The sequence below is a fragment of the Neovison vison genome, chromosome 13 (genome assembly GCF_020171115.1).
Source record: "Neovison vison isolate M4711 chromosome 13, ASM_NN_V1, whole genome shotgun sequence".
In the NCBI taxonomy this organism is placed as follows: domain Eukaryota; kingdom Metazoa; phylum Chordata; class Mammalia; order Carnivora; family Mustelidae; genus Neogale; species Neogale vison.
The window spans coordinates 148,623,510-148,636,671 of NC_058103.1; the positions used below are offsets into that span (position 1 = coordinate 148,623,510).

A 13,162-nucleotide genomic window follows, 5' to 3' on the forward strand; every position below is an offset into this window, starting at 1 on the left:
GTCCTGGGTTCAAGCCTCCCTTCTCAGAGGGGAGTCTGATTCTCCCTTGCTCTCTGCCTGCCTCTTCCCCACTCCCTTTGTGTTCATGCTCTCTCGCTCTCTCTCAAATAAATAAAACCTCAAAAAAAAAAGTCAACACAAAAAGATGAATACTTCGATTTTTTTTAAAAGGAAAAATATACATAATTGACATTTACAGAAGAAGAAATGGATAGAATCAATCGACACAAAAAATATTTAATCTCACTGGTAAAGAAACGTGAAGTGAAAAAAGCCAATAGAATACATCTTCCTGCTGTCAAGTCAACAAAGCTTTGTTGGTGTGAGTGTGGGAGGAAGAAATTGTTCCCAGTCCCTGCTGGTGGGAGTCAGAACCATACGTTTCTATAGGCTAAGTCTGCAGTGTTTGTCAAAAGCTTTTAAAATGTCCCTATCTTTTAACCCAATCCTTTCAAAAATTTATCCTGTAGAAATTACCAAATGCAGAGATGTACAAAGACGTTGATCACAGGGTCATTTATATTCCTGAAAATTAGAAATCACATCGATGTCCCAAAGTGTGGGTTAATGGAATATGTTGCTATACAGACAAATGCTAGGCTAGCCATTAAGGTAGTTTTGAAAAGGGATATTTGAAAACACAGGGGAATGATCATGAAATATAAAGTAAAAAGGTTGGGGCGCCTGGGGGGTTCCATTGGTGAAGCGTCTGCTTTCAGCTCAGGTCATGATCCCAGGGTCCTGGGATCCAGCCCTGCATCGGGCTCCCTGCTCAGCGGGAAGCCTGCTCCTCCCTCTCCCACTCCCCCTGCTTGTGCTCCCTCTCTCGCTATCTCCCTCTGCCAAATAAATACATAAAATCTTAAAAAAAAAAAGTAAAAAGGTTAAAAAATATAAAAATATACTATAAAATTTATATATATATATATAAAAAATATAAAAATATCAGGAACACACCTAAACATGAACAGTGTCTTTGTGTTGTGAGAAACCAGGTCATTCCCATTCTCCTATTTAGACTACCGCACGGTTTTGATTTCTACGGTAAATAGTATTGCTTTCACCTTCAGGATAAGACCCATGTAAGATGTTTTAAGATCTTCAGATATTTGGAAAACTTGCTCAAAGTGTTCATTTCCCTAAGAGATTCAGGAAAGCAAGCAAATGTATGTTTTCCAATAAAAATGCACCAAAAATGTACAATGATCTCTACATTTGGGGAAACGTCAGGAAGATAAATGAAAACTAAAGCTTGGAGACAAAAAGCTGACATATAATTAATACATATATATAAAATAGCACCTTAGGGATATAGTTGGTTTTTAAGGTTTAAATGGTTTAAATGGTTTAAAAGGTTTAAATGGGGGGACACCTGGGTAGCTTAGTCGGTTAAGCAGCTGCCTTCAGCTCAGGTCCTGATCCCAGGGTCCTGGGATTGAGCCCCGCATTGGGCTCCCTGCTCAATGGGGAGCCTGCTTCTCCCTCTTCCTCTGTTTGCTGCTCCCTCTGCTTGTGTACTCTGTGTCAAGTAAATAAGGAAAATCTTTGAAAAAAAAAAAAAAAACAAAACACCTTTTTGGGGATTGAACCTGGGTGGCTCAGTCAGTTAAGTGTCTGACTTTTTTTTTTTTTTTAAGATTTTATTTATTTATTTGACAGAGGGAGATAGCGAGGGAGGGAGCACAAGCAGGGGAAGTGGGAGAGGGAGGAGCAGGCTCTCCACTGAGCAGGGAGCCCGATGCTGGGCTCGATCCCAGGACCTGGGATCATGACCCAAGCTGAAGGCAGAGGCTTAACCCACTGAGCCACCCAGGCGCCCCTAAGTGTCTGACTCTTGATTTTGCCTCAGTTCATGATCTCAGGGTCATGAGACAGAGCCCCACTATGGGCTCCACACAACAGGGAGCCTGCTTAAGATTCTCCCTCTCCTTCTGTCCCTCCCTCCATGCCCAGGCTTTCTCTCAAATGGCTAAATAAACCTTTTGAAAATTTTTTTTAAAAAAATACTTTTTTGGTAAAAACAAACATTAAAACAGAAACCTTACATAAAGAACTTCTGATTATGAAGTTCAAGGATACTTCTATAATATGTGATATTCAGAAAAAGATCATGTATTAGAAACTCTATTTAGGTTATGGACCATTGCTGGTATCTATCCAATTTTACAGGTCTTGAGTGATTTACTCAGTATGGTAATTAGTGTATGAAATTAAGAGCGTCATTCAGATCATATTAAAGATTCTTTAGAAAGATTCAGGAAAGATCCTGTTCACCTGAAGCCTAAACCACATTTCATAAATTCACACGGGGTATCTTTCATATGACGAGCCAGGACAGGCACTGGGAAATCCCGGGTCCTCGGGGCCAGTCCCGGCAGCAAACGCAGAGCCCTGCCTGCGGAGTGCGCTCCTGCCTCGGGTTCGGTGACGGGGAGAGGTCTCCTTCTCTGCAGTCTTCCGGGGCGCTCTCCCACAGCTGGGTGCATTTCCCAAGGCTCTAGCTTCGCCTTCCTTTTCCCACTGCTTCTTTCTTTCTTTACTGTTTTAGATTTTATTTTTCTATTTCCCAGAGAGAAAGCGCAAGCCGGGGGAGCAGCAGGCAGAGGGAGAAGCAGGCACCCTGTAGAGCAGGAAGCCGGATATGGGACTCGATCCCAGGACCCTGCGATCATGACCTGAGCTGAAGGCAGACGCTTAACCGACTGAGCCCCCCAGGCACCAGCCCCCCACACTGCTTCTTGGTATACTCAAGGCTTCAGCTATTATTTCTTTAAAGCAGACGGTCAACTCGAAAATGTCCAACTTGACAGCCCAGTCCCCTGGCTGTCCCCAACCTCCACCCCCTCCTCTTTACCCCCGGGGCTGTGTCCTTGCCAATCTGCCCGCTGTCACTCCGACTTCCTTCCCACCTGCAAGCAACCCTCATGCGATTCCAGAGAAACTATCACGCAACACCTCCAATGTCTGCCCAAACGACGAGTAACAATTAAGTAAATAATAATTAATACACTAGAAATAAAGAATCTCCAAGCACATCTCTAATTCCTCCCACAGTGCACCCTGCTCCCGCCAGGCAGACTCCCGGCTGTCTTGCTGCTGCACCGTGCTTAGTCCTAACCCCGAACCTTCCGCCCAGTGTCTCCTGGTCCCTTGTCTCTCTGCGCAGAATCTTACCCCTCAGTCAGGCCTTCTGCCCACCACTACATATGCCAAACCAGACATCAAGAATGCAGGGATTTTTACTTTGGGTTAAAAGAGATTCCTTTTGGTCAATCACCACACTTTCAAGTAGACAGAACACTCAATTTCGGGCAAAGCCACATCTCCTTTGCTTAACCCAGAGCTGCTGGAAGACCATCTCCCGTCCAACTTTATTAAAACATAAAGACAGACGGGCGCCTGGGTGGCTCAGTGGGTTAAGCCTCTGCCTTCAGCTCAGGGCATGATCTCAGGGTCCTGGGATCGAGCCCCGCATCCGGCTCTCTGCTCAGCAGGGAGCCTGCTTCCTCCTCTCTCTCTCTCTCTGCCTGCCTCTCTGCCTAGTTGTGATCTCTGTCTGTCAAATAAATAAATAAAAATCTTGAAAAAAAAACCACAACAGTTTACTTCTGCTTTCTCTCTTTAAAAAACAAAACAAAACAAAACAAAACAAAAAACAGAACAAAACAGAGACCGGGGTTTCCTAGCATCAACCGAGTTTTCTGTGTCGCGGGCACGAGGCACCCGTATTTTCGATGCACACCTCCCAGCACAGGAGGGAAACACCCTGCTTCTCTCTGGTGCAGAAACACAGTGACAGAGAATGCTTCTGAGCAGCCAGGGGTGTGCAGCAATTCTAATCGCATCAGCTGCTTTCTGTCCAGATGTGCTGGCACATCTGGAAAATCCGAGTCTCGTGCAAACATGTCTTATTCACCTCAGCGGGAGCACGTGAGCCGCCGGAAGAGCCTTCAAAATGCCCTCCTGCCACAAGTCCCTATTTCTTATCAAAGTGACAAGGAACAAAGAGTCCCACTTACTGATCCCACGCCGGATTTATTTTGTGCACAAATTACGTACCTGGGAATGGTTGCTCGAGGTCTCGATTTTCTCCTGGGACTTGTCTCTGGCCAGCCTGGCAGCTTCTTTCACCTCCTGGAACTTCTCTGCAAACTGAGCATGAACAGGAGTTACTGGAGTTGTTCTCGGCCCTGAGCGCGCTGGTTTTCAGAACCCACCTTCGGTGCTTTGCACTCATTTTAAGTCAACAAACCGTATAAATCCAGAAGATGGTTTTATTTGAGATGAAAAGAAATGCACATAAGGAATGCTTCTTCCATCAAATTACCAGCCAAGGTCAGAGCCAAATCACTTTTTTAAAGATTTATTTATTTTAAAGAGAGAGAGCCCATGGGCATGGGGGAGGGGCAGAAGCAGAGAGGGACCTCAAGCTGATTCGCCGACTCCCTGCTGAGCGCGGAGACTGACACAGGGCTTGATCCCAGGACCTTAGATCATGACCCGAGCTGAAACCAAGAGTGGGCTGCGTAACTGAGCCCCCCGGGGGCCCCTGATCTGATCTGATCACTTCCAGGCTGCTGAAGCTAGTTTAATAATGAAGTAGTAAAAACAAGCGCCTCCCATGGCAGGAACGTAAGTGTAGCTGTATCACAGAAGGGTCCACCCTAAACTTCACCACCTCGATGGAAAGATCCAAGAACTCCTACAATATGATGGAAACCAACAAGATCAAGAGTTGGGGAGAAGGCACTGTTCTAGATTTTAAAAGCTTAAGATATAAAATAGCAAAATGCAAAACAGCAAAAGGCAACATGCAGCCTATGACCGTATCCTGTGCTGAACAGACCATCTGTAAATGGGGGGAAACTGGGGTGCTTGGGTGGCTCGGTCAGCTGAGTGTCAGGCTCTTGGTTTCGTCTCAGGTCAAGATCTCAGGGTCATGGCATCGAGTCCTGCATCAGGCTCTGTGTTCAGTGTGGAGTCTGCTTCAGATTCTCTCTCCCTCTGCCCCTCCCTACACAAGCTCTCTCTCTCGAATGAATAAATAAAATTTAAAAAAAGAAAGAAAGAAAGAAACACCAATGATGTCATGGTCATGAGGGAAAACGTCGTTATTTTTTTAGAGACAGACACTGAAATCTTTTGCTCTCTGCAATGTCCTTGAAAGTGCTTCAACAGGGGCACCTGGGTGGCTCAGTGGGTTGAGCCCCTGCCTTCGGCTCAGGTCATGATCTCAGGGTCCTGGATCGAGCCCCGCATCGGGCTCTCTGCTCAGCGGGGAGCCTGCTTCCCCTTCACTCTTTCCCTGCCTCTCTGCCTACTTGTGATCTCTCTCTGTGTCAAATAAATAAATAAAATCCTTAAAAAAAATAAAAGACTTCAAAAACAATAAAAGAGAGGAAGAAATGTGGCAAATGTTAATAAGCACTGAGCCTAATACATATCACTAATAAGCAATATGTATATGGGGGTTGATTATATGATGCTCTCTACCTTTAAAAAACTGTTTCTAATATTTCCATGCTAAAAAACATCCTTCAAATGCCAGGGCAATCAAATCAATCACGGGCTTATGGATACAGACAAGGCAACTGATTTTAATTAGCAAATACACAGTTGGAGCAGAGAACATCCTAGGAGGGCGGTGTCGGCATCACAAAGCAATAGAGAGAGCAGCATGCGCTTGCCGGGCACAGGGAGCTGGCAGGGAGCTGGCAGGGAGCAAGGCTGCCGACAGTTCTAGGGCTTCTGCTGAGAACACATTAATTCTGGAGCGCGGGCTACCCTCTGACTATCTGCACGGCGCAGGTGGCAGCGGTCTGCTTTGGGAAACCTCGCCGGATGACAGACCCCGGGAAACGATGTGCCCTGGCTGGTGCGGGAGAGGTCAGCCCTTCTGTTCTGACCCGTGTTGCTCCTGCAGGACCAGAAATAAAGCCAGAGCCACGGGGTTTTGTATGTAGCCGCCCCACAGCTGTCGGAGGAAAACCACATGACTTGGGTAACACATGTGAGGTCCAGCAGGGACAGACAGAGCCCCTCCCTGGCCTGCTTCCTTTTTGGGGGGCCTTTAAAGTGAACACCGTATGTAGAAACTCCTTGATGGCAGGCTCCACACCTTTCCCCACGGCCTCCTCGCCAGCACCTGCAGGAAGCAGGAAGCAGGTGCAAGTCGGTTTGTTGGGTGAATGAAGGGCTCTGGGTTCCAGACAGACGCCCCCTCCCCTGGCCACTTGAGAACAAATCATGTCAAAGGCACGGGACTAGCCTAAGAAGGGCGCAGCTCTTCCTTCGCTGGACAGGTGAGAACGCGCTCAGTGAGGAACTGTGGTTCGGGGTCTGGGAGCACCCCACTCCCTCCTTCGGCTTCCTCAGCTGACCCGACCGGATCTACCCCCCGAGAGCGAGGCCAGGCTTCCCTCGGAACATGAACATGGGCCCAGGAAAGGTTTTTTTTTGCAGGCACCATAAAGGCCTTTCAATCTTATTAAGACATTAAAAGACTGGATTTTCAAAGGTCTTCTTTTCAGCGTTTTTGTATCCAGGATCAATTAGAAGTCGAATGTGACTTGAAGGAAGCTGTAAGAGACCCCCTTGCTGAGTCTCAGCCACACTGTACGCAGTAATGGGGGGGACGCCTCTCCCCCCGCAAGCCGCTCCAGCCAGAAGCGCTCTCTTTCTCACAGATCCTTCCTGTCCCCGTCCCCATCAGGGTCCCTTTCTCTCATGGGTCTTATTTGGAGTTGCTTCTAGACTACATTGGAGACGTCACTAACCAGAGTCACGCTCATTCAGTCAACAAACACAGTCCAAGGAGCCCTCATTCCTTCAGTCAACAAGTGTTTTCCACCGTCCCTGAACCAGGTCGCGCACAAAGCCGGATGCCGGGGCGGGTACACGGTGCAGCCAGATGCGGTTCCGGCTCCCAGGAGGCCAAGAGCGGAGTAGAAGACACTGGCAACCAAGTCAGTATGTAAAATTCTGCCAGGCTTTGACAGAGCCAGTCACTTCTGGACAGAGCTTGGGGCCTGCATTCCCTCTTTCTCCTACTTCACCCTGACCATCCCTACCTGGTGAAGACCCTGGTTCTACTCTTGGAGACCCTCCTCCTAGGGTATCGACCTTCGGCTCCAATGGCTTCTTCCTTCTCCGTCCTGGACACACCTTCATGGCCCTACCCTCCTCCCCTGGTCCCACAGGACAACCACATCTGTATGTTAACGAGTTTAATGGCTTCTTAACTCACGTTCTCTCTTGGGCTCCTCACCACTACTCTGTAGGATAGATGAGAAACGGCAGCCTTAGGCTGGTCAAGCCCATGACCACACAGCTAATAAATAATAATAATAAATGTAAACCTGAACTTGGACCCAGATCCATCTTCCATGCCTCCAGTTACCGCCTTGTGCCCACAAGGACGCCGAAAGTCTTGCCCATGGCAGTTGCTAAGTATTTACCGATTAGATTTTCCATTCGCAAAGAGAAGCCCCATTACCTTAAAATGTAAGATAGAATCGTACTGGCTCCCTCTTTCGAAGAAAATTACCTGTCAAAGCTTCAACTTGAAATAGGCCGTGGGGACCTTGAAGGCCAAGACAGGCCCGAGGCAAAGAATACCGACAAGGAGTGGGGGCCCCGGCCAGCTCCATTCCTCTCCTCCACTCCATCGAGCCACTGTCCTTCTCAGTTGCAGGAGGGAGACTGCGAACAGCTGTCACACGTCCGTCTATAACACACGTCCCCGGAGGACTGCAAAGTGATGGTGTCATTCCCAGTAATAACCGCCTCGAGCATCTCAGCAAAGGGAAAAGGACACACACTCTTGGCTCACAGGGATGCGAAGAGAAGAGCCGCTGGAGTGGCTGTGGTCACTGCGGCCACCGCCACGCTCGGGCGCTCGGGATACCGAGAAGGACGGCATGGAGGGGGGTCTCAGAGGCGCCAGCATCACACAGCCCATCAGACACCAACACTGGACACTACGTGTGCTGAGATCTCCCTGCTTCCCGGCTAGCTCAGGCAAGCTGCTCAGCGCTGACCCTCACCAGCCTTTCCAACGCAGGCCACGGAACCACGCCGAGTCCCGCCTCCTCCTCTGTGCAGCGGCCCGACGACGACGCACCTCGGCACCACCGGAGGAGAAGAGATGCGGCTTTGCTGGGTGTGCGGCAGGGGCACAGCCAAGGGAACTTGGGCTTCTCTGGCCTTCGTTTGGTTAATTTCTTCAAGTAAAAAATAAAAGTGAAAAAGCCAGGAAACCACGACCTTTAGTAAGAGAGCGCCATAAAATTCATTGATTCAGAAATAGGAACTCGTTATGGCTATGTGCCAGAGGCTGTTCTGGGGACACCGAGATACGCAAGAAAGATTGGGTTTCTGTCCCCAGAGAAACTCTGACTTTGTAGAGGGTTTGGTTTTACACTCAAACGGGTGAGAATCAGAAAAGAAAATTCCATGGGGCGCCTGGGTGGCTCAGTGGGTTAAGCCGCTGCCTTCAGCTCAGGTCGTGGTCCCAGGGTCCTGGGATCGAGTCCCACATCGGGCTCTCTGCTCAGCAGGGAGCCTGCTTCTTCCTCTCTCTCTCTCTGCCTGCCTCTCTGTCTACTTGTGATCTCTGTCTGTCAAATAAAAAAATAAAATCTTTTAAAAAAAAGAAAAGAAAATTCCAGAACAGAAGTTAAAATGCAATGAAGTAGGATAAACCCTACCGGATAAATTTTAAATAAATAATCGATCTAAAAGATGGGCTATCAGTAGACGCACAATGGTAACAGACCCGACCACTGATACCAGCGTGAGCTGGGGACACGGACGGGGAGAAATGACTGGATGTGTAACGTGTGATACAACTTCAGTCAACAGAGAGAAACGAGTTTAAATCCCTACTACAAACGAGGTGCATGATACACTTTCAGTGAGGTAAAGGAGTAAGCATGTTTTTCAAAAATCTGCATGTGTGGGGCACCTGGGTGGCTCAGTCGGCTAAGCGTCTGCCTTCTGATCGGGTCATGACCCCAGGGTCCTGGGATCCAGCCCCGCCAGCAGGTTCATGCTCAGAGGGGAGCCCGCTTCTCCCTCTGCCTCTGCCGGCCGTTCCCCCTGCATTCTCTCTCTCTCTCCCTCTCTCTCTGTCACATAAATAAATAAAATCTACTAAAAAAATAATAAAATAAAAATAAAAATCTGGATGCAAACAGAATTGAACATTTATCAAACTCCTGCTTGAAGGGTGAGAGGGTAATTATCTAAACTTGGAAGAAATAAAAGAAAAATCACGGGAGTGACAGACTCGACTACGCAACCATTTAAAGCTTTTGAACAGGAAAAGGGAAAAACATGAAATCAGAAGGGAAATAGCCACCTGAGGGGGGAATATCTGTAGCTAGGCTGGCACCCCGTTCTCTAGCAGAGAAAGAGTTTGTGCACATGGAAAAAATGAAGAGCCCAATAGATAAACGGCAAAATTCACTAATAAAAAAAAAAACAAAACACGGTAAGTAAGCAACTGATAAAAGAGACTGTTCAGTCCCGCCAGAAATGCAAATCGCAATAATGAGGTACTATTCTTTGCTCGCTAAATTAGCAAACATTAAATACAATTAGAATACCCAGTGTGGACAAGATATTTCCAGGCCATTGTGTGGGCGGCATGGCCCCACCGAGAAGCAATTTGGAAATGGGGATCATCAGTGAAAAAAGCATTCATACCCACTGACCTAGTGATACCACTTCTGGGAAACAATTCTATGGAAAAATTGAGTACATTAAAAAAAAAAAAAGGCTTCAATACAAAGATGCTAATCCTAGCATTATGGATAATAATGGAAACCCGGCAGCAGCCAAAGGCCCCCAGAGGATTGTCCTTCCGTGAAAAAATCCCCTGACTTCAAATCTACAGTTTTCTAATCTTCCCCTTTATTCTAAAATATCACATATGCTTGTGAATTTAGAAGGGTAGCTTAGAAAAAAATATTTTTTAAACCTATAGTCCTACCACCCAATGATATGCACTGACTACATACACGTCCAATAGCTTCCTGTGTGTATGTATCCATTACATATATATATATATCTATATATATAGATAGATAGATAGATAGATAGATTTTATTTATTTATTTGACAGAGAGAGTGATCACAAGGAGGCAGAGAGACAGGCAGGGGCAGGAGAAGTGGGCTCCCTGCTGAGCAGAGAGCCCAATGCGGGGCTCGATCCCATGACCCTGAGATCACGACCTGAGCCAAAATCAAGAGTCAGACTCTCAACGGACTGAGCCCTCCTGGTGTCCCATTACACATATCTCTTCTCAAAACCAGAACCATGTCGTCCACCTCATTTTATAGCCGCTTTTGCAATTAATGGTGCAACATTAATATTTCCATGTAATCATACAAGATTCTGTTACAGCTTCTGAACTGCCATACAGCACAATATCCTGAAGGATATACTGGAGTTTATTTAGCCTGGATTCTTACCGCTGGACATGTGGACAGTGTTCTTGCTTTTTTTTGCTTTTGCTGTTACAAATGATGCTGCGAGGAAAATTCTTACAGTGAAATCTGTGCTCAGGTATAATTATTTCCTTAGAATAGATGCCAATAAATGAAACCCAACAGATCAAAGGATATTCAAAGCATCCAGGTTTCTGAAATGTATTCCAAATTCTCACATCTTTACTTATTAGGATCATTTTCTGTAGTGTTTAAACTTGTACTAATAATCTGTTAAAAAAAATTAAAATCATCATTTTTTTCATCATTATCATGCCAGAAATGAAAGACCGTTGTTTCATTTGTGGGTTTTTTGTTTTTTTGTTTTGTTTTGTTTTTTGTTTTGGCCTTGACCATCGAAGACCCTACGGCAGACGCTACTTGCTTATTCAGAATCCATTTCTTGTTTTCTCTTGGCTTAATAACATCTCAAATTGGATCAGAGCAGGAAATTTCCCAGGTGGGAAAGAATGAGAACTAGTCTAAGCTGGTCCTAACAACCTAATTCTCTCTGCAGCCCCCAACCCCTGCTGTGGGAAGGTGGCCCAGGAACTGAAGACTGACTTCGGACCCAAGGAGCTGCCACGGGAGCTCACAAGGGACCCTTCTGCATTCTCCCTATTGTCATGAATGCAGATGTGATGGACAGAGCTTGAGAAGCCATCTTAGCACCATGAGGAAAAGGCCAATAAAAGAAACAGTCACGCACAGCCCTCACAGCCAACGTCATAGGGCCACCGTATGGATGCTGGCAATGGCCTGCCTCAGGACTTGAGTTTTGTATGAAAAGAATAAGGCTATTTGCTTTAGCACTGTGACTGTTCCCTGTTACTTGTAGCCCAAAGCATTCTCCCTACAACATATCAAAAGAATGATTAATCTCCCCCACTCTAAAACAATGGCCCTGAAATAGGAGAGGTAGAAGAGAGAGCAATGTTCCTACAATAGCACGGACTTGATGAACCTAACGATACACATCTGAATGACAGACGAAATCATTAAAATGGGTCAACAGCAAACGCTGCGCTGCGTGTGTGTGTGTGTGTGTGTGACTTTAGACAAATCAGTCACACAGCACTATCAGCGCCATCCCGGATCAGCCCCTCTGTGGCAGGATGGGCTTCCTTCTGTCTGTGATAAGTGACACGGAGCCCAACCTGGGACAGCGGCCCCTCGAGGTCAGCTGCTGGAGAGAACGTTCCCCTCCACCACTGGTTCACGCTCACGTTCGCCTCGCCCTCCCTGGGTCTCTGTCCAGCAGCTTGTTCTTTTATCAGCTCAGGCAAGCCGCTTCCCAGGGTCTTCAGGAGGGCTGAGGCGGACCGATCAGCCCCCGCTTACCTCTGGGAATATGCAGCTGCTATCGTTTCTGGAACGCCTGTCTCAAGGGCAGACAGTGTCCCTGTAGTGCTTTGGGGACTGTGGTGTGAAGGGGTCCTTATCATGGGAGTAGCAAAGACTAAGGCACCTATTTTCCTTCCGGGGGGTAGAGAGAGACGGAGTGTAAATTGTTCTTAAGCGAAAATAGCCACAGGTCTTTTCCCTCGCCCAGGCCCGGGGCGTGATTTACCGAGCCCTCTCCCCGGACCGCGGGCGCTACCCGGAGGAGTCAGGAACGTGCGGCCGCAGCCGTCCCCTCGGGCCTGAGCTCCTCTCTGCCGGCTAATTGCCACTTGTCGAGACTGCCAGCCTCACTTGACGGCAGTTTATCCGTGTGTGGCTAATCGTTCCCTTCAGGGAGAAGGGGAAAAGGGTGACCTGAAGCATTCTGAACAAAGGAGACACCCGAACGGCAGGTCCGACCAGCGTCACCCGAGGCGGCCGAGGGACTCAGGGAGACGGGGCCTCCTCCGTGATGACAGGACATTTCCCTCGGCCTGGGGGAGTGAGGGGTGCGCGGGGAGGCAGGCACGGCCTGAGGCCTCCCCGGGTCTCAGAGGCCCAGGGAGGGAACGTCAACAATGTGTTCTTGTTTCTGTCTTGGGGTTCTCCCTGCTTTCGATTCTTTTCATTAGAAACGTTCTCCGTTGATGCTTCCCAGCTCCTCTGATTCCTCCGAAGAGGGAAGAAATTCTTCCAGGCCCCCGAGAGCGATTCTGTCAGCCGTCGGCGCTTCTGGAAGGCCCGGAGCGTCGGGCGGGGTCAGGGGCGCTGGGGCCCTGCCTCCCACGGGAGCCTCTGCTTCTCTGCGGGCTCCCCCGGAGGCGTGAGGACACCAGCCAGTGTGGGGAGGAGACACGGGGGTGTGGTGGGGCTGCTCCCAAGTGTCCTCCGCGCCCCCACACCACGGCCACCTCCAGGTGCTCCTTCAGAGGGGACAGGCACCCAATCTGCTGTCCACTTCGGACGGGTGCTGGTACCATTTGTTCAGCAAATCACCATCATACCTGCTTCCACGTCACATAAATTCTCGGATTCTCACAGCCCTGTTCTTTGTTTCTGAAAACAGCAGTTCCCTCTGTCTGTCTGTCCGTCCTCATCCCAGAGCCCCTGCCTCCCACGTTCACTCACCAGGTCCCCCCGGTTCAGCTCCTCCGTGGTGCCCAAGTCCTTCCGGCTCCTACTCAGGCCCTCGTCATCCCTGATCGGGACCAGAACAACCCAGTCTGCCGGGAAAACCTGCCTATGGCTCTAAGCCGCGTGCTTTCCTTCTTGGCTTGAAATCTCTCAT

At 48.3% G+C, this 13,162-nt stretch overlaps 1 protein-coding gene across 4 annotated transcripts in view; it reads right to left on the reverse strand.

The window, feature by feature from the left end:
* HOMER2 (homer scaffold protein 2) overlaps positions 1 to 13,162 on the reverse strand; it is a 90,577-nt gene that overhangs the window by 18,367 nt on the left and 59,048 nt on the right. For all 4 annotated transcript variants that reach the window (XM_044230296.1, XM_044230293.1, XM_044230294.1 and 1 more), the window contains exon 4: positions 4,060 to 4,152. In XM_044230296.1, the coding sequence (XP_044086231.1) occupies positions 4,060 to 4,152 (93 nt within the window). The remainder of the gene's footprint in view (positions 1 to 4,059; positions 4,153 to 13,162) is intronic.